Here is a 26,619-nt window from a genome sequence, read left to right on the forward strand (position 1 = left end):
TTGTCCCTTGTCTTCATGAAGCAGGCTGCTGCTTCTTAAACTTCATTACTCATCAAGCCAAAGCGCATGCTTCGAATACCGACATGCCTCTGCGAAACAACCACTAAGCTACGAAAGCGCTCAGATAAGCTGCTGGAAAGCACGGTCAAGAGGAGATCGGAGAGGCTTGACCTCCTTGTAGAAGTCAATGGTAGCCTTGGCACGCTTGGCAATGCCCTCGGGGGTGAACTCAAACTTCTGCAATGGTTGTTAGTATCTAGTACACTTGTAAATCTAATGAAATCTCTTACCTTGTAGACCTCCTTGTATGGGCCGGACGCACCGAAGCGGTTCAGACCGAACTGCTCGTGCGAGTACTTCTCCCAGCCCATGGTGGACATGACCTCAACACTGAGGGATGGGATGCCGCCGGGGATAACCGACATCTTGTAGTCCTTGTCTTGTGCGTCGAAGACCTCGAAGCAAGGCAGAGAAGCGACACGGGCAGTAATACCCTGCTCTTTGAGGGTCTTGACGGCCTCCAAGCAGAGCGAAACCTCAGATCCAGTGGACACGAGGGTGATCTGAGCATCCTTGTCCTCAAGAGCGACGTAACCGCCCTTGATAGCCTTCTCGAGTGTTGAGCCCTCAAGCTGAGGAAGGTTCTGACGGGTAAGGGCAAGGATGGATGGCGTGCCCTTGGAGGTAAGAGCCATGTAGTAAGCAGCAGAGCACTCGTTACCGTCGGCTGGGCGCCACACCATCATGTTGGGTAGAGCGCGGAAGTGGGCAAGAGTCTCGATAGGCTGGTGAGTAGGGCCGTCCTCACCGAGACCAATGGAGTCGTGGGTGGCAACGTAGATGACACGCTGGTGTGAGAGCGAAGAGAGACGGACGGCACCGGCAGCGTATGAAACGAAGTTGAGGAAAGTACCACCGGCGGGGATGATGGTACCGTACGCGGACATACCGTTCATGATGGCAGCCATGGCATGCTCACGGACACCATATCTTAGGTATCGGCCAGACCACTCACCAATACCAAGGTCCGGAGGCTGGAAGTCAACAGCCTTCTTCCACCGAGTGTTGTTGGAACCAGTCAGATCGGCGGAACCAGAGAGAAGCTCTGGCACAACGTCGTGGATAGCCTCCAAGACGCTCTCGGAGAGCTTTCTTGAGGCGATGGCAGGGTCAGAAGGCTTGTATGTGGGAAGGGCCTTCTGCCAGCCTTCAGGGAGGTCGCGAGTCAATCGTCGAGAAAGGTCGGCGTGGAGATCCTTGTACTCCTCGCCATACTTCTGGAAGAGCTTGTTCCACTCCTCCTCAGCAGCGGCACCCTCGGCGGCGTGCTGGTGGTACATGTCGTAGACCTCCTGAGGAACAGCGAACATCTTCTCAGGGTCGAAGCCGAACTTCTCCTTGACCTGCTTACAGTCGTCGGCCTTGAGGGGGTTGCCGTGGACACCGCCGGTACCCTGGAGCTTGGAGCCGAAACCGATGGTGGTGGTGAGCTTGATCATCGAGGGCTTGTCGGTGACCTTCTTGGCCTCTGCGATGGCCTTCTCAATGCCCTCAAGGTCGTTGTCACCGTCCGCAACGTGCTGGACGTGCCAGCCGTAGGACTCGAATCGCTTCATGACGTCCTCAGTGAAGGCGCACTTGGTGTCACCGTCTGTGATGTGTTAGCTCCAAAATTTATATATCCTTCTACTGCAATCTTACCAATGGAAATGTGGTTGTCATCGTAGATGGCAATGAGGTTTCCGAGCTTCAAGTGACCGGCAGTTGAGGCAGCCTCGCTGGCAATACCCTCCATAGCGCAGCCATCACCGAAGAACATGTAGACGGAGTTGTTGATCAGCTCGTAGCCAGGCTTGTTGAAGACGGCCGCAGTGTGCTTCTCAGCAATGGCGAGACCGACGGCATTGGCGAAACCTTGACCAAGAGGGCCAGTGGTAACCTCGATACCGGGTGTGTCGTGGGATTCGGGGTGACCGGGGGTGATGCTGTCGATTTGCTAGAGCGGAATTAGCGTTGGAATTTTCTTGTAATCTCCGTTACTTACACGGAAGTTCTTGAGGTCGTCAATGCTGACGTTGTAGCCGAAAAGGTGGATCAGCGCATACTGAAGCATGCATCCGTGACCGTTGCTGGGCAAGATCAGCTTCTTATTCCAAGCAAATTAAATGTAGCAAACGCGCAAAGCTATTTTCGGGCTGAAAAACCGCCAATTGGGTCAAAACATGTTTGCGGAAGTTTGCGCATTCTCATCTGGACTCCCCGAAATGCTTCCAGATGCAATACACAAATTACCACTGCATTTCCATGACCGGCATATGTCGATGCAAAATATGAAAAGTACGTACGAGAGGACGAATCGGTCGCGGTTGACCCAGTTGGGGTTCTTGGGGTTAAAAGTCATGAACTTGTTGAACACGACGTGGGCGACCGGTGCCATGCCCATAGGGGCACCCGGGTGGCCGGAGTTTGCCTGGAAGGTGGCATCGACCTGTGAAAACACCAAATGTCAGCCATTGACTTCTTTCCTTGGCCCCAAAGTCCTGCCGCGACTTTGTTGGGAGGAAAATGTGGGCAGCGGGGTACGCGTTGATAATGGCGGGGCCGCGATAAAGCAGAGGACTGACGTACCGCTAGGGTTCGGATGGTGTTGATGGCGAGCTCATCAGTCTTTCCGTACGGCATGATGGGCAGACTGTCGATGGGGAGAAGATTGAAGAAAAGAAGTTCGCAGGTGCTAAGGAGAGGAGTTTAGGTTTTGTAGTATAGTGGGGTGCTAGGGTGCCGTCATTGCTGCCCGCTCACGTATGATGTGCCAGAGTGGACGTTTTAGTGGGGTCTTCAGAGGCCGATTACATCAACCAGTCGCCGCTCCTCCTCCGTACATGCGCCCGGCTAGGATAGAGTAAGCAACATGGACCTATCGCGAGTCTAGATACAAGGAATCCCGCAAACTGACTGTCCGTTACTCATCTCTTGCCTGGAGCAGCTTTGCCTCTGCCTCTGTATTCGTCATGCGCTGCCGAGAACCACCGCAACACGGATCACAGAGCCCCGGTCGCGAAGCCAGCTTGTTCAAACTCTTCACTCTGGTAAATCACAGCGAACAGGAATTCTTCCGGGCGCCTATCGCGACACCGGTTTCGGCGCCGCGGCCGAAGCGGACAAGAGTCGATTGAGGCTCAAGTCGTGGACCCCCAAATTCAGCGCCTTAGAAGAGCCGTTTACCCTATTCTCCGAGGGTACACTGCGAGATTGCAACGACGTGGGACTAGTTTTCAGGACAAATGGATAAATCTTGATAGCGCCGGTGCTATTCTTGTCCGTTGTTTGGCTAATCTACAGCCTCACCAGACGACATGCCAAGGCCGATGGGGAACACGGAAACACATACCAACTGTTATATGACTATTACTGCGCTGCATGTCTCACACTTCAGCTGTGTCTACAAATAAGAAATAACAAATGAGCGCTATGGGTATCTATCTTGTAATGTACAAGTGTGCTAAGAAATGACAGTCATGTCCATGGCCGGCCTTGCCCTTTGTCCTCCATTAGAAAATCTATACACAAGAAAACGGCTATAGTCAAGAAATGAACGTCATCTTACAATATCTCACCTCCTGGCAGGGTTTCCCCATCCAACTTCCAGGAACAAGTCATCTCCCTTCTTCCTCGGCGTCAATTTCGGAACCCAGACGGGACTTGTTAATCCATCCACATCAACATCCCTCCCGATGTTCAATTCACTCATTTCGTCCCTTTTCCGCCTCACGTTCAATGGCATTACAACGTCTTCCTCGTACATGACGGGACTTTTGCCCCAAGCCCCACTTTGCACCCGACTTTTCCGGTCAATGCCGCTTTTGGAAGCGGGTGTTGTGCTCCAGGACTCAGTGCTGTTACTGCGCATATGAGTGTGGACTCTGCGAGGGGGACTGGTAACGCGGGGCGGGGATGTGAAGGGATCGCGGTGTGGGCTGTTGAGCCTGGGACGTGATTCGAGCAGTAGCGGAGGCAAAGCGTTGTTTCGTTTTTGAAGAAGGCTGGAAGGGTCTGGGCCTCTGCGCGGGCTGTTGAAGTTGTGGTGTGGTGGGCTCTTGGGACTGCGTGGAACCAGTTGATTTGATGCGCGCGGCACCTTTGGGTAACGCAATTTGGAAATTGGAGACTCAGCTACAGGGGAAAGCTGTTGCTTGTTACTGCTGCTATCGTCGGATAGCTGTTTGTCGTCGTCTTCATCTTCGGGCGTGGGGTCATCGCGGTCTACAGTCTCGAAAGATGTCTGACTAGACAGCGAGTCACGAATATTAGTCGAAGCACGGGTTGTAGTATGGGACAGTGTGCTACTGTGCGACTTCTTGGACTTGGTTTGCGCAGTTTTTGGTGACTCTTTCGGACGAACCATGTGCGCCGAGCTAGCTTTCGGTGTAATGTCCCGGTTCCGGTTGTTGGAGAAGTAGTAGTCGATGATATCGCCAGAAGTGTTGGTATCGCGTGAGCTGGCAGTCGTAGCCTGGGACTCGTATGAAATGGTGGAGGTCATTTGAAACGGAGGCGCTAGGCGAGGACGTGTCGCGGGTTGCGGAGGCTGAGGCGAATCGTTCGCTGCGGCGATAATCCGCTTCGGCTGGGGTCTTTCGTGGCGGATGGGAATGTCGAGAAACAACTCTGATCGTCGACCTGCTTGTCGGTTGTTGGCGGTGGGGTTCGGTGCTGCCCTAGAGGTTTGCAGAGCACGGATAGGTGGGATGGGGACTGGTGGCGTAGGGAGGAGCACTGAAGATCTTCTATGGGGTGGCAATTCGTCCTCTTCGAAGACTGTCTCCTGTGTCATAGTACTGACAGGCCGGAAGGGTGTATTGTTTTGGGTTTGTTCCTGGACTGGCGCTTTTCTTTGCAGACCGGCGGGATTGACGGCCTTCTTAGGCGCCAGAGGCTTTCCATCCAGTTCCGCACTGATTGCCACGCCAATCTGATCGAGCGGCAGAGAGGAATTCGAGGAGCTGTTGGATGTCCCTACACCGAGGCGTTGCACTGGGCGAACCGTTCGTTGGTTGCCAACTCTGCCGAGAGTTGGCGGGGGCCTTGGAATCGGTGGGTGTTGCTGTGAGACCTCAAGCCCACTTTCTATTGGAATATAATGTGAGAAACGTGACGACGATTGCTTCTCATGTCCCCCCTGGCTTATCTCATCCGAATCACTGCTACGCTCCCTGCGTCTTCGCAAACAGATACTCAATGCCATAAGTCCGATGGCCATGATGAAAGCTGCTACAGCTGCCACTGATAGTCCGGCAATTTGTGCGGGTGTCATCTTTGGAGAAACGTTTGTCGTCTTGACGGAGGAGTCAGGGGTAGATGACGCCGAGGCAGTGGCGGTGGGAATTGAAGAGATAGAGTCGGTTGAAGCGGACCGGGTCGAAGTTGTCTGAGTCGGGAGAATTGATGTGATTGTTGGGGTGGTCGTAGCTGTTGCCGGTATTGAGGACGGAGCCACTGTGCGAGTCGGGCTGGTCACAACGTAGGTAAGAACGCTCTTAGTTGGCAGTACAGCATTTTGTTGCCCAAGGCAAATTCCATAGGCCGAGCTAAGTGAGGACTTGGTGTCTTCCACGGAGCACGACAGATAAATGCAACCCAGGGCGACTTCACCTAGTGACTCTCCTGTATTACTATAACGAGAACAAAGGCATTGAAGACTCTCTTGACCAGAGCATGCGACCGGAAAGCTTTCGTCCAGCGAAGACTGTACACATGACTGAGCACAAGAAGGTACGTTTTGTTGTAGCGTCTGGGGAAGCGACTGTGATGTGGGAGCGGCAGTAGGAACTGCCTGGACGGGCGAAGCTAATATTACAAAGACTGATGAAATCCATGGCCTTTTAAAATGGCTCAACAGCATAATTGTACAGGGCCTGGATAGACATGAGCTAAATCATTTGGGATAGACGCGGAAGTATACTTACTACGAGACTTAGACATGAGGCAAGGTACAAGGAAACGCTGAACCTGCAGCAGAATGGACAAGGAAATTGAAGGAGAAAACTCAAGGAAATTCGTAACGCGTCTCCGTCTCATGAAGCTTTGTGATGTATCCTAACAGAAGCCAGCGGGAGATGGTAGGCTGACAATATGTATCAGCATCTTTGCCAGCCGCCATGTCTGAGCCTTGCCAGAGCAACCGCTGAGGCGCCAGCTTTGTGAATCTGGAAGTATGGTAAGCGCTCGGAATATTGCCAGAGCATGATTGACTGGAAAGTCGTCGGTTGCACGACGTGGTGGTGCAGATGTGCTATTCTAGGCGCTGGAATCGTGGGCTAAGCGCTGGGGTTCAGGCTAGGCTACCACGTCAGCCAGTGGTTGCACGGCTCCTATGCAAACTTCGCGCATAACACCAAAAGCGAGGCTTGGCCTACGTGCATTTCGCGCGACGAAAATACGTTGCAGTTCAGGGATGGCGACGATCCGAAATCCGCGTCACTGGTAAGTGGCTGACGACGCGTTTGCGAGAGTCGAATTAACGCGGTCCTGGGCTGACGATGTCATTGACGATCTAAGACATGCCAGTTGTCGGTTGGCGGTATCTAGCCTTAGACTATTGCATATCTTAACCAGAATTCAAGTTCATGACGTTATATCGCCCAACGTCGGTGCATTTACATGAGGTAACAGGGGCGAAAAACAATGGCAAAGTGCTCATCGCCGTCCAAATCAACTCGGCGGAAGTTTACAGCCGTTAGCTATCGATGAGCATCTTGGCGCATCACATTTGGAAGTATTTCCATGAGCTGACAGGCGGTAATGACTCGAGAAAAAGTATCGAACTCGTGGCTGCTTTTCGAGCGGAGACTAACCCGTCTCAGCAACAAAGTCAATGTGCTGTGAGCCAATGCAAAATAAATGATCTGTGGAGCGTGAAAAGCGCGATGACCTGATGGTTGGACCAGAGCAAGTCGAGGCGGAAGACTCCTTCCTCGGCAAGGTACGGTACATCAAGATCAAGTGTGGTAGATCAGGGCGCGGGACGAGTTCATCGTGTCGGGTCATTGGCGCTGCAGCCTAGCTGGGTAATCCTGGAAGTACGTGATGTGCTAGTTGAACTTTGACGGTACAGAAGGAGCCGGATAGAGAAAGGACAGGTCAGCTTAAAAGAGGCAAATCTGACCATCGTGTCAGGGGCCGGGACTACTGGAAGGATTGGAGCTGTGCTGCGAGAGTAATCACGGCCTTGTATCCAACCACTCCGACATGATGTGAGATGGTAGTATCCGGTGTCGAGACAGGCTAGACCCGGCTGTCTACATACTAGTCAAGCAGGTACGAAGAGTATCCCAAGGTATCGGCATCTGCTGTGGTGGTAGCGCCGTTGAGATGTAGCGGTCCGAGCAATTTCCCCTTTTTCACCGGCACTTACAGATGGCTACTGCTCCCACGTGTGGTTCGTGGGTCGTCCCGCCTGGCTGACTCATGAAGGACGACGTAGCGAGTGTGGAGGTAATGAAGGTGGACAAAGGCAAAGTTGTCGTCTTCTTGTGCCGCGGTAGAGGGCATGTGCTTTTGTTATAGTGGGTGTTATAACGGCTAGACTTCCAGAAGGGGTGCAGGCATTGACAAGGCGCAGATAGCCGTGGAGCAACAATTGGAGACTACACGCCCAAGGCTGAGGCAAGACGGCAAAGACGATGAAGGCGCTCATGTCTAGCTGCAGGCGAGATCGGGATGTGGCAGAAAAGCGAGGATATTGGGAAAATCCAAGCTTGTGATGGCGCAATGATTGGCCAAGGGAATGCGCGAGTCGGGGAGATGAAGAGGCCATGCGACGGAGGTTTGGCGACTGTTCGCGTACTGCGGAGCTAGCCGGAAGGGGACTAGAGGCAATAGAGGTTGGAGATGAGCGAGCAAGCGATTCAAGTGGCGGGACGACGTGTCGTTGCACACGGTCTGCAGTGCTGAACGATGTCTCCTAGCAGGGCAGGGAAGAAGGTTTGCAGTTTGCAGGCCACTTGGACGCAGTGCGAGGATGCGAGGAGGGCGGGACACGAGCTGCAGGGTGCAAGACACGATGAGTAAGAAATAGAGGGCTATACGCAGCGTAAGAGTTTCAGGTAAGGGCCAGGGACCGGCTGCTTGTCCGAGCGCCGGGCCCTCTTCTTTTTGATGGACCTCTCCAAACCTTCTAGAAGACGTCTGGCGTGCTAGTCAGACCTTTTGCGGGACGGGATTACGGGAGCATCTCTTCGACAGCTTCAGGTGCAGCCGCCTCGGCTTAGTGGCCTCGTCGGCAGCGAATGGATGGGTCTTGGTTACTGCTCACCTGCAGCAGAGGGCCTGTCGTGCTGTCGTGTCCAGAGCGGCTGCTACTAATCTAATCACAAGTTACGGTGAGCGAGGGTGAGTGAAGAGGCAACGATAGACGTCTGCCACATAGTTTTGTATGTTTTGTATGTTTTGACGGTTGCGAATGTACGGTAGACGTGCCCAAGGGTTGATAGAAACGACAAACGTCAGCCTACATAGTCAGCACAATGGTTCCCTCGACGCTGGCACTGGAATTGCGATGTGCACTGGTCATGGTTGACAGATCGGAGGGTTGTGCAACTGCACTCAAGTGGCCCGCGCCTGCCCATCCTGGATGCATGCATGGCCTTAACCATTTCGGCAAGCGCGTCTCCTTTCGCCGTCTTCTTCAGACCTTCCAGTTCCTCATAGTCGGCTCTTGTTTCTTTGCTTGCTTCTCGCACACGTCAACCTAGCCCTGTCTCGTCAGATTGATTGCCGTGCCACTGCCCACTCCTGGCCAAAGTGCGCTGTCGCTGTCGCTGTCGCTGTCTCTGAGTCTGTTTCTTGTTGCGACGTCCCAAGCCCTGACGCCGCCCGGCCAGTCCTTTTTCCCCCAGCCGACCGACCCACCCCCCGAACTGGAACCGACCTTGCAGCAGCCCTGAGACCTCGGAGTGACTGCCACTCTCGTCGTCTCTCATACGCCAGCCATCCCTTCACTCCTCGCACTCTATCCCTTCACACACACTTCCGATCATTCGACACGCTCTTGTTGCTGTTGCCATTGAGGCCTTCTTTGTAATCACTGGTGAGCCTCCCCACACACACGGCCCTTTGCGCCCTGCATCAGACGTCGTCGTCGCCGCCGCCAACGCGCCAGGCACACGCCATCGCTCCCCCCGTTGCCCAAGACGGCCCTATTCGCCGAGCCCATCGTCTGCATCGACTGATCGCCGCCGTTTGCTGATTGAGCTTCTGTTGACATCCACTGCCAGATTTCCGCTTTGGCCGGCCTATACGGAAACATTGCGACGTACTACCACCCTAATAATCACACGCCACACCACCCCCTACGGCCATCATGGGTTGCGGAATGAGCACAGAGGAGAAGGAGGGCAAGCAGAGAAATGAGGAGATTGAGAACCAGCTCAAGCGCGACAAGATGATGCAGCGCAATGAAATCAAGATGCTGCTGCTCGGTCAGTAATGCTTTGTTTATCCAACAGCACCCTCTAATCCCCTCCAGGTGCCGGTGAATCTGGAAAGTCAACCATCCTCAAGCAGATGAAGCTTATCCATGAGGGCGGCTACTCACGCGACGAGCGCGAGTCGTTCAAGGAGATCATCTTTAGCAACACGGTCCAGTCGATGCGCGTTATCCTCGAGGCCATGGAGTCGCTCGAGCTGCCACTTGATGACCAACGCGCCGAATACCACGTCCAGACCATCTTCATGCAACCTGCACAGATCGAGGGCGACAGTCTACCACCTGAGGTCGGAAACGCCATCTCTGTCCTGTGGAAGGATGCCGGCGTGCAACAGTGTTTCCAGCGCTCGCGCGAGTACCAGCTCAACGACTCTGCCAAATAGTGAGCGCCTTCCTGACCATGTATGCGCATCCTGCTAACTGCTATAGCTACTTTGACTCAATTGACCGCATTGCTGCGCCCGACTACATCCCCAATGACCAGGACGTGCTCCGATCGCGTGTTAAGACAACTGGTATCACCGAGACTACCTTTATCATCGGCGACCTCACATATCGCATGTTCGACGTCGGTGGTCAGCGATCAGAACGAAAGAAGTGGATACACTGCTTTGAGAATGTCACCACCATCCTGTTCCTCGTCGCCATCTCCGAGTATGACCAGCTGCTGTTTGAAGACGAGACTGTCAACCGTATGCAAGAAGCCCTTACATTGTTCGACTCCATCTGCAACTCGCGGTGGTTCGTCAAGACATCCATCATCTTGTTCCTCAACAAGATTGATCGTTTCAAGGAGAAGCTTCCCGTCAGCCCAATGAAGAACTACTTCCCCGACTACGAAGGCGGCCCAGACTACGCTGCCGCATGCGACTACATTCTCAACCGATTCGTCTCGCTCAACCAACACGAGACCAAGCAGATCTACACTCATTTTACTTGCGCCACAGACACGATGCAAATTCGATTCGTCATGGCTGCTGTAAACGGTATGTTCATTTCTCATTACCCAAACCAAATCACACTAACACCTCGCAGACATTATTATTCAAGAGAACCTTCGGTTGTGTGGTTTGATATAAGCGAATGGGCGTCTGAGTACACGAAAATGTTCCGACTTGATCTTGAATCACGGGTTGCATGTCTCTCATGTCGTCCACAGGCGTTGTGGGCTTTGCTTTGCATGCTTGTGCTTCCTGCGTCGAGACATGGCTTTACTCGAGGCCCGGGTCGCTCACTCTTTGATACCCTGCGGGCGGGCTGAGGAGGCCATGGACACACTACCTGCGAAGCGATATTTTCTTCTTTTTTTCTTACTCTCCATCAATTTCCTGGGGTCAAGAGGGGGGATGGGTATTGAATATGTCCCCTACTACAAAGAAACCTTCTATAAGGGCTATGCGAGCGTTGTTTGCTACCGCCGCTGCCCAAGAAGCTTTTTTTTCTAATACTATAAGTTCTTCGAAAATTTCTAACTATTTTCTCATGCACGTCGTTGCTTGTCGTAGTTGTAGTGGCGGTCTTTTTTTTTCTTTGCGCAATTCACGTAGCAGAGCATGCGAAAGTGCGCTCATAGATATATAGTGAGATGATGAATTTACTACTTGAAATGATTGTTAACTTTCTCACTACGTACTCGCACTTTGCGCAACTCGATGCTATGTCATGTCCAATCGTCAAAATTCCGTATCTAATGACGCCTACCTACCTCAATGCACGCCAAACCAAAGTAAAAATAAGCAACAAAAAAAAGTTATCTTATCAAATACCGCAATCCCATCATTCCCATCTATTCTGAAACTCCTGTGATGTAAGTGGCATCAGCCCCCATATACGCCCATCTTCTTTCCTTCTCCCTTTTGCCTACCAGTTTTGCTTTTTCTGTCGTTGAACGGCTGTCCGTCCGTCCAACCCACGCCACCCACATGTCATGTCACACACGTCTTGTTCAACGCCCTCCATACGTCGCCTCAACATGCTTTCCTCGTTTCCCCTGGGTAGACTAGAATACGCTATTTCGAGACACGATACACGCGCTTAAGTTTCTGTTTCCTTGCTCGTACGAGGAGCGTGTCAGTTGGATGTGGGTTCCCCGCAAACCATTGCTTGGATGGTGGGTGCGGGGAGAGGAGGAAATGCCTTGCTTTGTCTTGTCTTGTCTTGTCTTGTTCATGGGATTTGCGAAACAGAGGACCGTGGGTTGGCGAGTGGTGTATCTTTGCCTTACTCTTGCAGCATGTTACCGCACGGCAGAGCACAACAGAGTAGCACAACGCAACGCAGCGCAGCAATCAAGGAAATCAGACGACTCGGAGGTATCATGCCGCTCGATTTTCTTTTCCTGTAGATTACGCATGCAGGCCGTGGATCAGATCAGCGGCGCATATGATGTTCCGTTTTTTGTTTTTCTAAAGTCTCGAACGCGCATGTTTTGATCCACCTTATCACAACCGCAACGACGATAGCAACGACGAGCATAGGAATCGTACCAAACATGTACACATATCGTGCAATCTGCCCAGGTGTCTCAGGCACCATCTTTATGTCTTACGCCCCCCTAAAATATTTATGCAAACCGGCCTGTCCGTCCTTACATACCCTTACGTACTATACCACCCTTACTATTCTCACCTCGTACGATTTCAAAGTAATACTATACTATATATTACCGGGGCTAGTTCTTATCCCGTGGCTGTGGTATAGGGGGCGTAAGGGCAGGTATAGCCGGGTGTTTTATTTTTAAGATGATGTGGTGTTGGGGGGGCGGAGATGGGAGGGCTTACTAGCGCGACTGGGATCGCTAGTTACTTAGCTGGGTGTGGGAAAGGCAGAAGTTCACGGGTGGGTGGCGTTGGGGGGGGAGGGGGTTATTGGACTTGGGGGCCGCTTGGGTTGGTACCTGCCTGTTTGGGATTGCGCTGCGTAGGTACCTAGGTATCGGTGTTGTAATAGTTTCCGTTGACATTGGATGGCCTTGTGTTCTAGGTGCGGTTGTATTCTTAGTTGGTGTGATTAGGTGATGTTTTTGTTTTTGTTTTTGTTCCTGTCGGGGTTTTGTGTCTGGACCATTGTTGACTTGCGATTTGCGGGAGGTTCTTGTTCGTTGGAGTTGAAGCGGGTGGTGATTGGGGACGGAGTAGCGAGATGTGTGTTTGTTCTTTCTTTTTCTCTTTTTTCCTTGCCTTTTCTAACAAGGCTGCCGTTTAGTCACATATGACCTAATTGTTGCGCGCTAACCATGCCAGGTTTTCATCATATTGTGGCCTTAGTGCTGCGTAGGCTCAGTCTCCAAGTGCATGCCGCGAGGTCTAAAGAAAGTGATAGACATCGGGTACTATAGAGTGAGAGTGGATTGTAAAACATATCTCGACAGCTGGGAGTACCGTTTATATCATACTGAGCATCTGCTCTATATTATGGTAAACTAGATTGATGCATCTAGCTGATAGCCTGGAGGTAGACGCACTGCTGCCGAGCTTCAAGTCCTTGCTCGGCCCTAGTAATTGCTCCTTATAGCCGGCAGGCTACATTGTAGACTTGAAAGACGATAAAGTCTTGATCCACGCCCTTGATGATTTTCTTGTGGATAGCAGACGACTGCTCAGTAATTTAGATCGATCTGTGGCAAAGGTTCCTTCATCTTCACCATCGCTTGGTACCTTTCCTCCCCATCCTTCTCTTCGTCATAACCATCAACAATCCTGATATAGTCTCTAGTTCCACCGTGACTAGTATCAAAGCAATCTAGGTATAATCCAGCTGACACCGGATGGATCCATTGTCCCGTCTTCGCGTCGATGATGCGGACATTGCTCCTTGGAATCGCTCCCCAGTTGATCTCCATGACACAATGTCCCCAATTATAAAGCCCATCGTTCACTAAAACATCGAATCTCTCCAGCTTGGGGAAATGGCGAATCCTGCGTGAATGGTCGTGATAGAAGAAATCTGACGCATCCCATCCGCTGAAGCTCATCAACTCGAGCCGCAAGTATCGTACTTCCTGCTTTTCTAGGCTATCTTCTTTAACCAACTCCTTTATCAGGTAGCTATCCATCTGTATAACGTCTGTTTCCAGGCATGTCCAGATATACCGGGGAGATCTGTCGACAACGAAGATTTTCTGGTACACGCAGTACTTGCGAGATTCCCGACATGCTCTCGTAACTGCAGGGGCTGGTGTGGGCGACGAGTAATGATTGGTACCGTGCAGCTTCCGGACTTTGACAACCCGACCCAGTTCAGCAGCTGATTCCCAAATCTGGATGCGAAGCTCAAGAGGGAAGCGAGGAAAGGGATGAAAAGTCTCCATTGTTGTTGCTTCGTTTCGTATTGCTGGGTGATTGATTGCTTACGCAGGTTGAGCGGTTCTCGCTAAGATGTGGCACAGCTTTACGGTTACAGCATTGAGTCATGCGACCTGACCTGAGTTGTGCGAGCAAAAGGTAAAACGGTGTGCTTCGTTCACGGTGTCTTTTTGCCCTTCAACATACCTTTAGTCCTATGGGAATTTAGATACGGGGAGTGGTAAGTAAAGCCTGAATTAGCTAGCAACAAAGCGCACGCGACTAACACTTCTAAAGATCACGAGAAAAACCCTGGAGCTCTACGAACCCCGCGAATCGACTGCCGCGTATTAGATCATGATTCTATACCCAGCACAAACACTTACACGTTCATCAGTGTACACCTGGTAGGGTACATGGATCGAGGGGATTGCATGTGCTCACGTCCATACTGAGCCATTGGCAACAGATCAATTAAGAGGCACAGTCATCAAGTCCGTACGATTTCACATGTCTCCGAAAACTTCAGATTACCTTTTCCAGCTTTCTTGCGCATTTGTACTTCCGATACATACTCTTGCGGTACTAGTCTACCCGGGTGGCCGAATAGTCTTGGAATTTACGGCACCCCAAACTCAGTGACCCATCTTTGTTGAACATCAACAACTTACATAAATAGTGTTAAAGGCATCGGCAGTTATCCCCGCCGCCACTGGCACAGAGCCATTTCTCATTCACGCAGACCACATCATTACGGCCAAGTTTGCATCGAAGGAAGACAATGGGTATAGGACTGTGTCCGGCCATCTCCAGCTTATGGTTGAGAGTTTGGGCGAGGCTATCGCCATGAACTGTCTGTGGTAACTGTACTCTAGGTGTTTAGTCCAGATGCTATTTACAGCTTTGTCTTGTACTTAATCTTGTCCTACTATAAAGGATTGATATTGATTGGCAAATTATAAACAGCTAAATAATGCACAAATTATCCACACCAGAATTATAATTCGACAGGTACCTAGGTAGCTAGCCAAACTCGCGTCCGCCCATCGTCCTCTCGAGACCACCACAGTTCTATCACACTACCAATAAGGGACTCACTATCATTTACCACAAGAAGCTCTGAACGATCCAAAATTGAAGTAAAAAAAGTCTCCATCTTCCACAACCCGGATCGCGAATGTCGAATTACCTTGGCAGCCCGGTCACATGAAGATGCATGACGTTATGCGGTAACGCTTCCAAGTTCACAGTGAGCAACTCGTCACATCTTCGACAGAGATTACTATTAGGTATGCCCTATTTATTTACCATTTCACCCTACAATACACATACCTGAACTAGTTAACCAGACCGATAGAGGTGGTGCTGTGCTGAACTCGGCTTCTACCACTTCTATCTGCATCCTTCGCTTAGCCGACCCCGCTTGACATCTTCTTCAAGATGAGCGCTAGCATCACCTGTCCTCCAATACGAATTCGCGGACGTTTCCTCTGGCGAGGAGATGATCGAGTAAGCCTTGCCTCGTCGTCGCTCGATGAAGCTGAATCTAATACCAAAGACAAAGTTCTTCATAAGAGGCGTTGCATACCAAGTGGACTCTGCACGTGATCCCATCTCGGACGATCGCCTCGCGGAACTCAAACATGACATTCTTCTCTTCAAGGAGCTTGGCCTGAATACACTCTTTGTTTGTAGGCGCGGGCAGCAACTAGAATTGTGACGAAAGCTGATTCATGTGCTAAGACGGCATAGACAGTACGAAACATCACACTGAGGCCATGAAGCTGCTTGAAGAAGCAGGAATATACGTCTTCACAGTGGGTAGTCTTCTTCCGCTTTGCTACTTGTATATTGAGCTGACCCACGCATGTTTTCCATCAAGGCTGTCTCAACACCATGGAACGCTATCAGCCGCCTGGCTCCAACCGAGTCGTACAACCCGGACACCATGGCTTCCTTCTTCAAGACAGTAGACATAATGGCTGGCTTTCCGAATACGCTGGGTCTCCTCGCTGGTAACACGGTGATCAACAATGATTCTACCATGCCCGCAGCCGGCGTTCTCAAAACCGCCGTGCGGGATTTGAAGAAGTACATGAAGCTCCGAAATGAAGCTAATGGGCAACGCGTGATTCCCATTGGGTATAGTGCGGCGACGAGCAGTGCAAGGGACCAGGAGATATTGGAATATCTGACTGCCGGCGATAATGACATGTCGATTGATTTCTGGACGGTGAGTGCATTGTCATGAGTTGAAGGTATGTTAGGCGCTAACATATACTGCAGTGCTCGAACTTTGAATGGAAGAAGAAATCCGACACGACCGGATCCGGGTACGACGACCTGGTAGGTTCTTGACTATTCTCCGATTGTCTATAACCGATCTAATTCTCTCATCTAGCTCCACAGATTCAGCAACACCACCATACCAATATTCTTCTCAGAATACGGCAACCCCTCTCGCCAGCCCCGTCTTTTCCAAGAAACAACTGCCCTGTACTCGCCCGCTATGAGCCGCATCTTCTCCGGCGGGTGCGCGTACGAGTTTTGGGAAAGTGCAAATGGCTACGGATTGGTGGAGTTGTTGAAACATGGTAGCGACAAACGCATCTCAGCATATAGGCAAAAACCCGACGATGAGAACAAGATTTTTGAAAGACGCGAGACGGATAGAGGAATATTGCTCGTTTTCAACGACTTCGTGAATTACAAGAGTAAGTTGGCTGAGGTTGGTGATATCGCGGTAGAGGACGTCTCCGAGGCTACTGAAAGAGAGGGGGAACAAGGAGAGACTGGCAAGAAAGCTAGCGGACCGTGGCAGGATAAATTTCGCATGTTGGAAAGTTGTGTCGACTGGCATGAGGTGGAGGCATCTTAGGTAGGTAGTGTGAACTCAGTCGTTCTTGGTATATATTCTGTGCCTTAACAATCCTGTTGCCGGACTAAACCAAGGTATCTTTTGCCATGTGTTATGCTAGTTCCGCTGCTTGGAGTATGTGTTTTCTGAAAATAGCTATCAGAGCCGATATCTCTCTACAGCTGAGATGAAGGACATGATTAGTTATTGGTAGTAGCAAAAAATGAAAACCTCTCTTTTCGCGGACTAAACGAAATCTAACCAAGGGGATGTTGGCGGGTTGCTAGGCTGCTTTCTACTTAGTTTCAGCCGCAATTCCTGGTCACAGGGTAGGGGTTCGCATTTGCGTATAGTTGCCGCTAATGACACTCTTGGAGTTGGGAATGGAATAACCGCGTTCCTGTTTTGCAGACCATTTCCACGTCGTATTACGCCACGAAATCTTTCTCAATTAGATCTACCAGGCCGCTTAAAGAAGTAAAAGGTTTTCCTTGCTACACTGCTAGATAATGGCGTATCCTCTAGTCCGTCGAACAACGCCTAAAATTCTGTCCTGGATCCAGTACATACCGACTGCTACGTATCAGCCATGTTAATCATAATAATGGAGATTATTATAAAGGAAACACGGACAGAACGTGTTACTTGTCAGTTATATTAGGTAGCTGAGACGAGAACTTATAAGTCATAGTAAAATCTCGATTTTAATCCAAAGTATGCTAGAAGCGATGATACGAGTATACCCTTTTGCAGGCCACGTGCCTTGCCTGGTTAAATAAATATATATTGCTTTACCATACTAAATATCCTGTACATAGTCCTTTGCCTTGAGCGTAGCCCCTTGAACCACTAAAGCTTTCCGCAGTATGCACCACCCGGTCTAAATGGGGTACATCCATTGCCATCGGAGTAGCACGCAAATGTCTATTCCATTAGTCTTTTATCTACGAAATAAAGATTATTTTTGAGCACACTTACAGTATCGCATTTTGAGCTACGGCCTTCATCTGAACCGCCATGTCCAACGCAATATCCAGGATGGTCACGGTATTCGAAAGGGTCTATTTTCTGACCGCTTGCGTCCTTGTCTTGTTGGCAGGTCTGGAATTCCGTTAATACCACATGATTGGCGTTGAATGGAAATGTCCAGAAGTTTGAGTACTTACGAAATAGGCAGAGGCGCCTAGAATCAGGGTGAAAAGAGGAATCAAAGTGGTGGACTTCATCTTGTGGAGGAGGTGTTGTAGTTGAGATAGATTTTGCTGTCAGAGATGAGCCCGAAGACTGCGTTCTCATTGCGACTTTATAGTACAAGTCCGACTTCCCCACATGACACACAATTAAACTTACCCCTGCAAGTTTTCCATGTTCCATCAGCTTACATGGAGCGTACTGGACATCGTGGACGATCGTATCTTGACATATTACTCTTCTACCGGAGCGTATCGGGTAGACCAGCTTATATGGAATTTAATGAGTATCGTATCTGGAAATGTTCATTTCTCGCATGACAAGTTTCGTGGTTTGGCCAACATTCGAGCACACACACAGATGCCGCATACCCGAGCCCCTTGTATGCACTTGGTGTAACAACGGACACTGTTATTAGATGATTCCAATCGCAGTATTTTTGTTGTCGTGCTCTTCGCCAAGCTGGGCGGCAAAGGCACCGCCAAGGCTGCCAGACCGACTGTCAGTCAGACACGATTACGGATCTCACGTTGGAATCTGAATAGGAGCGGTGGAGCAACCGGAGACGCGAGGAAACTACACCTTACCAAGGCCCCTTGCGCCGAGTCAGCCCCGTAGCAGACCGGTCCAGAGGCAAGGAGGCTAAAGCTAACTCGAGTTAAAATGCTGCACATCAGCGTCCATAACGCTCTCTAGACGCAGCGACCCAGCATCAAGATAAGGGTCATGATGGAAATTCCCCATGGGCGGCCGAATCACATAACACCAGCTAGTCTCGTGCCTAGACTCCATTAAGCGTGCCTTAATACTGTACTACAAAGAAATGGAGTTCCAGACACCTCGCGACTAGCGTAGTTGAGGTAAGCACTATGTTCTGACTTCGGACCGCAAGCCGAGACCCACCTTCCGCAGAGAAGCACGGAAGCGTTGTTGGACAAGATTACCGTCGATCTGGAGTGAGGGCAACTAGACCGATCGCGTTTCGGTAGTCAGAATGGTGTTAGGAGACAGCGTCTAGAACAGGAAGATGGTGAAGATGGGGAAATGGAGGAATTGCATGGTTAAAAATGGGGAAATTGACTGCCTGCCTCTGATCTCGGCGCGGGTATCTAGGCACGCAAGGCTGACATGGCTGGTGCCGTTCAGGGTGCTATTTGTAGTCAGCTCACTAGCTTGGAATATACTCGTTTGGGGGATCTTCCCAGGTGGGATATGGGGTTTAGCGCGAGTCGTAGAAGGATGCGGGTGAAGACGTGGTTTTATGTGGGTGTTTGAGAGAGTGGCTGAGGGTGGTTGTTTGTATATGTTGTCAGCAGAGATTGTGAAGACAAGTTTCACAGAGCTAATGGCCGCAATGGTGTGATGTTTTGGCGTAATGTTATGGGTGGGCGGTTTTACTGAGTCGATAGTAACGCGCGAAACAACATCGTTCAAGATACACGCGATTATCCAAGCAGAGCAAAGTACAACTTTACCTTGCACCGGCATAGACGCTCCCGACGTCAGATGTGAAGTGTTTGCGAAACGCTACTGGAACCATCAGCTTATATGTGGCCTTTATGTTACAAATAGCTGTCGTTGTGTCCACATATAGGGTTGGCGTGTGGAAAGCTATAGTCGTTGTCGTTCTGGAAGATGTATGGTAACTCATACTTCGGGATAATTTCCCGTTAGAATGTCCCAGATGTAGGGCGATCTGAGGAGGTAGTTGGATGCATGTGTGTGGGAAAGTTGGAAATGTCCGAGAGTCCGCTCTTGGACGCCAACTGGATTACTTTGCAACCTTGACTATCTAAACACGTGATTTTCTAGCTCCTTGGTGGAAACCATTGGCAGCCGATGGAAAAAGGAATACGGAGCTTGGAAATGACGTAGTCCGGACTCCGGGCGATGCCAATGCAAACTCGCATCTCGTGTAGAGCAAGTATCAAGACGCACCTGCTAAGCCACAACGTCAGCCACGGTGATAGACACGTAAGCCACGGCTAAGGCGGATCGGCATGGTGTGGAGAGTAAGAAGAGTGACGTTCAGGGCCTGGAAGTAAGCAGCGGGTCGAGATTGCCGGTTGGTGTATCTAAGTAAAGAAAGTACCCCACCAATATGCATGGAGGGGCATGATGCAGGCCATGTGCCTCCTCGTTCGATACTGCGCGTCTGTCAGCAGCCAGGAACGGCAAACGTTTGGTGGTAATTGTCGTGGTCAAGTTAGAGATTGGGGCCAGGCGTGATTCCTGTCTGACCTAGGTGACGACAGAGGGTATCGTGGTACGTGGAAGAAGCTTCTCTGTCTCGCGATTGCGCGTAATCAGCGTAGAAGGCAGTGCCGAAATCCCACGCGTTCGTAGTAGCCCGCTAGGCGCAAGGCGATATGTAGCGCCTAGTGTAGTCGGGAGGCTCTCGATGCAGGCTTGTGTCCGCGGTTCATGGGAGTTGCGGCATTTCATTTGTGACAGGCCCGAATGCAACTTTATACAACAGCGACGGGTTGCACAGGGATGACAAATGGCAGGTAGGGTCGGGACTGAGGGGCTCTGGATACGAAGCGTGATAGTAACGCTTGCAGGTTTCAAGTCGCGAATGGCATCAAGTTTGCAAGTTGCGCATTACCGTGGATAAGGGTCTGGGGGCGCATGGCTAAAGCCAGCCGCATGTGCCGGCAAGCGCAGCTCCCTAGAAGGCCGCAAGAGACACATTGCGGGCCTGCCGTCATTCAGCTGGTTGTGAAAGCTACCTAGATATGCGGCGCCCCTAAGCTCTATTCTAACTTACTGCTCTTCGACATCTCTCCGTCTTGTCTCGTCTCGTCTGGCCTCCTTCAACCCTCACAACTCATCAATCTCCCCTGACCTTTATTCTCCATCACCATTGCCGACGATCCAAGTCCAAGACGCCACCCCCCGGCCTACTTACATGTGCTGAGCCACGTTCTGCCAACCGCCCGGCGCGTCGTCAAGCAATACTTGGCTTCCGCGGTCCGGCCAGGAAGTCCCGATCGAACGCGTATCCCGCCAACATGCCGCGACCTACATTTACCAGCAAGCTCTCGCTTCCGCACCGCCTCAAGCACCCGCAATCCAGCAACTCCAACGGCGCCAATCTCACTCCCACGTCTGTGCCCCAGAGTCGCAACGGGAGCCCCAAACCCAAGCAAAGATCAGACATGTCTGAACAACACCAAGTGCCCGGTTTAGTCCTGCGAGCGAATGTCATCAAGGTGCGCCTGCCCACCCACGTCGACATGTCAACAATGCGCCCCCAACTAACATGAATGCAGGGCAGAGATCTCGCTGCAAAGGACCGGAGTGGCACTTCTGACCCAGTAGGTGTTCCTTCGCCACCTACCACACCCCAAATCTGTCTCTAACCACAATGGTCGCAGTACCTCGTCCTCACCCTCGGCGATGCAAAAGTCACCACCCCCGCCATAAACAAGCAACTAAACCCCCCAATGGAATGAGACGGTCGAACTGCCCATATTCGGCGAGCAGAGCCTCCTGCTTGAAGTCGTCTGCTGGGACAAGGACCGCTTTGGCAAGGACTACATGGGCGAGTTTGACGTCATACTTGAGGATCAGTTTCAGAATGGACTCACACACCAGGAGCCGCAGTGGTTCCCCCTACAGTCACGGCGATCCGGCAAGAAGAAGTCGATTGTGTCAGGCGAGATCCAGATCCAGTTCTCCCTCATCGACCCCCTCAACCTCACTGCGACCCCTGAGCAGACGCTACAGAAGTTCTTCGCCATTGCCACACAGACACCGAACCCCGATGACGACGACGACGAACTCCTGATGCAGAGCAACAGCAACCCTACCGACGCCGAAGACGAGTCGAGCTCAGACGAGGCGCAGGATGAGTCGAAGAAGGCTGAGAAGAGGGAGAAGCGGCGAAAGAAGCTCAAGTTGGCCAAACTCAAGAGAAAGGCAAAGGGCAAGACTCAGTACGAATACTCAAGTACCGGCGACATAGCTGGTGTCCTCTTCCTAGAGATTCAAAAGTGTACCGACCTGCCACCAGAGCGCAACGGTGAGTTTTCTCTGGCCGCCCAGCCTGGCGCATGCTCATTCAATTCTAGTCACCCGCACCACATTCGATATGGACCCCTTTGTCGTGACCTCGCTCGGCAAGAAGACGTACCGAACCAGAACAATCAGCCACAACCTGAACCCCGTATTCGACGAGAAGCTCATCTTCCAAGTCCAGCGGCACGAGACCAACTACTCTGTCAATTTCACCGTCATGGACAAGGACAAGTTTTCAGGGAACGACTACGTTGGCACAGTAAACTTCCCGCTCGAAAAGGCTGTTTCCACAGCCCCCCAGGAAGACCCAGAGACTGGCCTCTACAAGCTCCCTGAACCGTCAGACTCTCCTGGCATTTCTCCTTCGGATTCCAACGGCAAAAAATCCCGCTTCCGTCTTCCAATCTCTCGCTCCGGCTCCACTCACAGCCTTTCGCGTCTGTCTCGGCCATCTCTAAAGAAGGAAAGCTCGACTGGTTCGCTGACCGCACAAGACTCGGTTCCCGTTATGGGCACAAGCGCCCCACAGACCACTGCAATCGACTCCAACGGTAATCTCGCAGTTGCTGGCGCGGTCAACATCAACACCGCAGATGATGAGGATTTGAAAATGTACACACTCCCTTTGGAGCTGAAACAGAAAGAGCGTTGGGATAACAAGCACAACCCCACCCTTTACATTCGCGCAAAGTACCTGCCATACAAAGCCCTTCGACAGCAGTTCTGGAGAGCTATGCTTAAGCAATACGATGCCGATGAAAGTGGTCTCCTAGATAAGGTCGAGCTGACTACCATGCTGGATACCCTTGGCTCCACTCTACACGAGTCGACCATAGACAGCTTCTTTGAGCGATTTGCTGACCAACACAATGGGGACCAACTCCTCACCTTTGACGAAGCCGTCATTTGTCTGGAAGATCAGCTCCAGCTCACAGAAGCGAGAGACGCAAAGAGGTCGGGCTACCTCGAGTCAGGCACACAGACTCCCGCGTCGACATCTGGAATGCTTACACCAATCAATAAGAACGGCTCTACTACATCCATCCCCGTCCTAGAGACCAACACGTTGGGCCAGGGGGGTGAAGAAGGCGAGAACATCCAGATTGACGACTTGGCGGATGAAAAGGGCGAGGAGCATGTCATCGAAATTCGTGAATGCCCCATATGTCACCAGCCCAAGTTGAACAAGAGGTCCGATGCCAACATTATCACACACATCGCTACATGCGCAAGTCAAGACTGGCGGCAAGTTAATAACATCGTCATGGCCGGATTTGTCACTTCAAGTCAAGCTCAGCGAAAGTGGTACTCCAAAGTCATCACCAAGATCTCTTATGGTGGCTACAAGCTGGGTGCGAACTCGGCAAACATTCTTGTTCAAGACCGTCTTACTGGGCAGATTAACGAAGAGCGTATGAGCGTATATGTCCGCTTGGGCATTCGCCTGCTCTACAAGGGTCTAAAGGCAAACAACATGGAAAAGAAGCGAAGTAAGTCATCAGTCTCGTTTTCCATATCTGCATACTGACAATTGACAGTCCGAAAGCTGCTCAAGTCTCTCAGCTTCAAGCAGGGACGCAAGTATGATGATCCTGCTTCGGCCTCGGAGATTGTACCATTCATAAACTTCCACCAGCTCGACATGTCCGAGGTACTACTGCCAACAGACCAATTCAAGAACTTTAACGAGTTCTTCTATCGCGCACTGAAGCCAGGTGCTCGTCCATGCTCTGCTCCAGATGACCCAAGAGTTATCGTTTCTCCTTCCGATTGTCGATCTGTTGTGTTCAACACAATCGACTCAGCCCAGGCTATCTGGGTCAAGGGCCGTGACTTTACTGTCGAGCGTCTGCTTGGTGAAGCATACCCTCAAGATGTGAAGCGCTACCAGGGAGGTTCTCTCGGAATCTTCCGATTGGCACCGCAAGACTACCATCGATTCCACATTCCTGTCGATGGTGTCATGGACGAACCGAAGACGATTGAGGGAGAGTACTACACAGTCAACCCAATGGCTATTCGCTCTGCTCTCGACGTATATGGCGAAAACGTTCGTGTCGTGGTTCCTATTGACTCCGTCGCTCATGGCCGCGTCATGGTCATCTGCGTTGGCGCCATGATGGTTGGTAGCACAGTCATTACGCGCAAGAAGGGCGAGCAAGTGAAGCGTGCTGAAGAGTTAGGATACTTCAAGTTTGGTGGAAGTACCTTGCTGCTTCTCTTCGAACCTGGTCAGATGAGATACGACGAGGACCTTGTGGACAACTCAAACTCTGCCCTTGAAACGCTTGTAAGTTCTTGCCCCAACAATGTGTGGTCATCACTAACACTATCAGGTCCGCGTTGGCATGTCAATTGGTCATAGCCCCAACAGACCAGCATATGCCCCTGACATGCGCAAATCCAACCCTACTCTGGAAGAGAAACAGGACGCTAAGCGCCGTATTGAAGGTAGCCTCGCTCCTGAAGGCGTGAAGGGACCCATGCCTGGAGCTGGGATGTAGAATAGATCTGATTGCAGCAAGGATTACGTAAAAGGCGTGGGTAGGCTTGGATATTCATCACTTTTCTGGTGGGTGTACCTGGAGTAAGGTCATGACATGGAAGCATATGTTAGCGGCGTATGTAATCGCTTCACGCTTGTGAGTGTCTGAGCGACTTGACTTTGGCTGGTGAGCATAGATGGATGAAGCATATGTATATAGACAGCGTGTGACGCTCGGCCTGTGCCAAATATCCTTACACCTACTGTCACTGCATGTGCATAAACGCGTTCTGTTCGCGTGGTGAGGGGTGAATTAATGTCACGTGAGTGCGCTAGTCCCAAAATCATTGTTTTGATGATGCTGGCGGCAGTGCACACACCAGCTTCCCTACTTCCGGGTGACAACCATTCCCCTCCACGCCCGGCCCAAGGATATTCACATTACCGCTCAAATCATTACGAACATTTACGGATACGACAAGATTCTCTCCATCCGCCATCGCTCTCATTTGCGCTACCAATCTTCTTGTCGATAGCTCCCCATCTCGCCGTCGCGCCAATGCACGCGCTTGGACCGAACATCAACACACCGAACCTCCCGTGAACGCAACAACTGGACTCATGACTACCATTTTCGCGCGCTCTCCGCTCCAATCGCTTCCTATGGCCACAAACCGACCAACGACGCGACGCAGGAGCGCAAAACAAGCCTTCGAGGACGATGATGCGCCCGCGTTGAAGCGACCGAAAACAGAAGTGAATGGAACAGTTAAGAGGACGGCTGCTGCGACAAAGAAGGCTACCAAAGCTGCTGCATACGACGAGGACGATGATGGCTTCCAATTCTCGCGTCGCACTTCACGAAGGACTACAAAGGCAAATACAGCGCCAGCCCCAGAACCCATACCTGAGGAGAAACCAGCGAAACCCGTACGAGCTCTGGAGACGCAACAGGCCAAAACCACATCGCGACAGAAGAAGAAGTCAATTGCTGCGATTGACCCAGAAACTTCAGACTCGAGCAAGCGAAGGAGATCAGCGCGTATCTCTGGCGACAGGGAACAATTGGAAGTGCGTCCAAAGGTCCCGCATCCTCCACCAGCGAAGCCACGCACGAAGAAGGTCGCGCCGGTAGAAAAGGAAAAGAAGAAGCAAACTACACCGGCTCCCGAACCTCAGCCAGAACCAAAGGGCGCGTATGCAGCTGTGCAAACACCAACAACAGGCGCGAGGAAGCGCGACCCGAACGCGCAAAGAATCATGCTCCCTTTTGCCGACACACCTGTCATTACACGGAACAAGGAAATGCGGAAGGGCAACAAGGATGGGCCGAGGAGGAGCAGCACAGGCTTGCGGGGAAGACGGGCAAGCTCGCTGATTGATAGCGGTCAGTCCAATGGTTAGTTTAGAGTGAATAAGCGTTGTCTGACGCGTTTGAGGGGTTACCATGAACTAACATCTTGCAGCACTACCACATTCTGAGGTCGAAGCCCACGATTTCTACAAGTACATCGAGCAAAGTTTACCCGAGCCACGGCGGATGAAGCAATTATTGACATGGTGTGGAACGAGAGCGCTGCCGGCGAAGCCATCGGGCGACGTTAAGAATGCGAATGCAATCATGGCTGCGCGAGCGATACAACAAGAGCTCATTGATGAGTTTGCAAGCAGGCCTGAACTTTCAGACTGGTTCAGTAGGGTACGTCTGACAAACGAGCAAAGCGGTATGACTGGAAACTGATGACCACCCAGGAAGAACCACCAGCATCCCCTGTAGTAAAGAAGCCCAACCCCCCAAAACGAGAAGAATAAAGCCACACTACAGGAGTTAGAAGAGGAAGTCAAACGGTACGTCTTCCCTCCTTTCCACACGCAACGCATTACTGACACGAAAACAGTTTAGAAGAAGAAAAAGCAGCCTGGGAAACCATCGCCTCAACCTCAAAACCCACCCCTGCACCCTCGATCCCTCCGGACTCCACACCACCCCCCCCTCTCCGCCATCGACGCCTCCCTCCTCGACCCATCCCAAGCCGCCATCCTCTCCGCCCTCCAACAAGAACCACAACCGCCTTCCTCAACCTTCAATTTCAGCTTCACATCCCCCGCATCCCTACAATCCCACCTCGACTCCCTCGCCAATTCCCTCGAACCACACATCGATGTCTTTGCAGACGGGCTCCATAAGATTGAGCAGTATCGTAATACGGCTGAGCGCGTCGCGGATCGTGTTCTTGCGACGGCAGCGAGGAGGCTGGAGGAAAGAGATCGCGAGGCCAAGGAAAGGGTGGGG

General features: G+C 51.4%; 9 protein-coding genes across 9 annotated transcripts; 5 read left to right on the plus strand and 4 right to left on the minus strand.

Annotated features, from left to right (window-relative positions):
* Positions 1-120: 120 nt before the first annotated feature.
* PtrM4_110140 (TktA, Transketolase) lies at positions 121-2,682 on the minus strand (the record flags this gene model as incomplete). The annotated part of the gene is made up of 6 exons (XM_001935755.2): positions 121-237; positions 291-1,651; positions 1,702-1,996; positions 2,045-2,129; positions 2,346-2,488; positions 2,629-2,682. 6 exons carry the CDS (start codon positions 2,680-2,682, stop codon positions 121-123), a joined length of 2,055 nt encoding a protein of 684 aa, XP_001935790.1.
* A 931-nt stretch (positions 2,683-3,613) lies between these two features.
* Positions 3,614-5,314, minus strand: PtrM4_110150 (uncharacterized protein; the record flags this gene model as incomplete). Its single annotated transcript, XM_001935754.1, has 1 exon — positions 3,614-5,314. The coding sequence occupies one exon, from the start codon at positions 5,312-5,314 to the stop codon at positions 3,614-3,616; it is 1,701 nt and encodes a 566-aa protein (XP_001935789.1).
* Positions 5,315-9,361: 4,047 nt separating this feature from the next.
* PtrM4_110160 (G-alpha subunit) lies at positions 9,362-10,566 on the plus strand (the record flags this gene model as incomplete). The annotated part of the gene is made up of 4 exons (XM_001935752.1): positions 9,362-9,479; positions 9,527-9,869; positions 9,917-10,473; positions 10,523-10,566. The coding sequence occupies 4 exons, from the start codon at positions 9,362-9,364 to the stop codon at positions 10,564-10,566; spliced, it is 1,062 nt and encodes a 353-aa protein (XP_001935787.1).
* A 2,519-nt stretch (positions 10,567-13,085) lies between these two features.
* On the minus strand, positions 13,086-13,796 carry PtrM4_110170 (uncharacterized protein; the record flags this gene model as incomplete). The annotated part of the gene is made up of 1 exon (XM_001935751.2): positions 13,086-13,796. One exon carries the CDS (start codon positions 13,794-13,796, stop codon positions 13,086-13,088), a length of 711 nt encoding a protein of 236 aa, XP_001935786.2.
* A 1,414-nt stretch (positions 13,797-15,210) lies between these two features.
* On the plus strand, positions 15,211-16,648 carry PtrM4_110180 (Glyco-hydro-72 domain containing protein; the record flags this gene model as incomplete). The annotated part of the gene is made up of 6 exons (XM_066107878.1): positions 15,211-15,279; positions 15,329-15,461; positions 15,514-15,587; positions 15,653-16,003; positions 16,057-16,116; positions 16,172-16,648. The coding sequence occupies 6 exons, from the start codon at positions 15,211-15,213 to the stop codon at positions 16,646-16,648; spliced, it is 1,164 nt and encodes a 387-aa protein (XP_065962327.1).
* An 828-nt stretch (positions 16,649-17,476) lies between these two features.
* PtrM4_110190 (uncharacterized protein) lies at positions 17,477-17,853 on the minus strand (the record flags this gene model as incomplete). Its single annotated transcript, XM_001935749.1, has 3 exons — positions 17,477-17,551; positions 17,606-17,728; positions 17,794-17,853. 3 exons carry the CDS (start codon positions 17,851-17,853, stop codon positions 17,477-17,479), a joined length of 258 nt encoding a protein of 85 aa, XP_001935784.1.
* Positions 17,854-20,832: 2,979 nt separating this feature from the next.
* Positions 20,833-21,276, plus strand: PtrM4_110200 (C2 domain containing protein; the record flags this gene model as incomplete). The annotated part of the gene is made up of 3 exons (XM_066107879.1): positions 20,833-21,033; positions 21,094-21,138; positions 21,199-21,276. The coding sequence occupies 3 exons, from the start codon at positions 20,833-20,835 to the stop codon at positions 21,274-21,276; spliced, it is 324 nt and encodes a 107-aa protein (XP_065962328.1).
* Positions 21,277-21,361: 85 nt separating this feature from the next.
* Positions 21,362-24,345, plus strand: PtrM4_110210 (Psd, Phosphatidylserine decarboxylase; the record flags this gene model as incomplete). The annotated part of the gene is made up of 4 exons (XM_001935748.2): positions 21,362-21,845; positions 21,895-23,331; positions 23,380-24,131; positions 24,178-24,345. 4 exons carry the CDS (start codon positions 21,362-21,364, stop codon positions 24,343-24,345), a joined length of 2,841 nt encoding a protein of 946 aa, XP_001935783.2.
* A 644-nt stretch (positions 24,346-24,989) lies between these two features.
* Positions 24,990-26,138, plus strand: PtrM4_110220 (uncharacterized protein; the record flags this gene model as incomplete). The annotated part of the gene is made up of 3 exons (XM_001935747.2): positions 24,990-25,725; positions 25,793-26,025; positions 26,079-26,138. The coding sequence occupies 3 exons, from the start codon at positions 24,990-24,992 to the stop codon at positions 26,136-26,138; spliced, it is 1,029 nt and encodes a 342-aa protein (XP_001935782.2).
* Between the last annotated feature and the right edge of the window lie 481 nt (positions 26,139-26,619).

Source organism: Pyrenophora tritici-repentis, chromosome 5 (genome assembly GCF_003171515.1).
Source record: "Pyrenophora tritici-repentis strain M4 chromosome 5, whole genome shotgun sequence".
NCBI lineage: Eukaryota > Fungi > Ascomycota > Dothideomycetes > Pleosporales > Pleosporaceae > Pyrenophora > Pyrenophora tritici-repentis.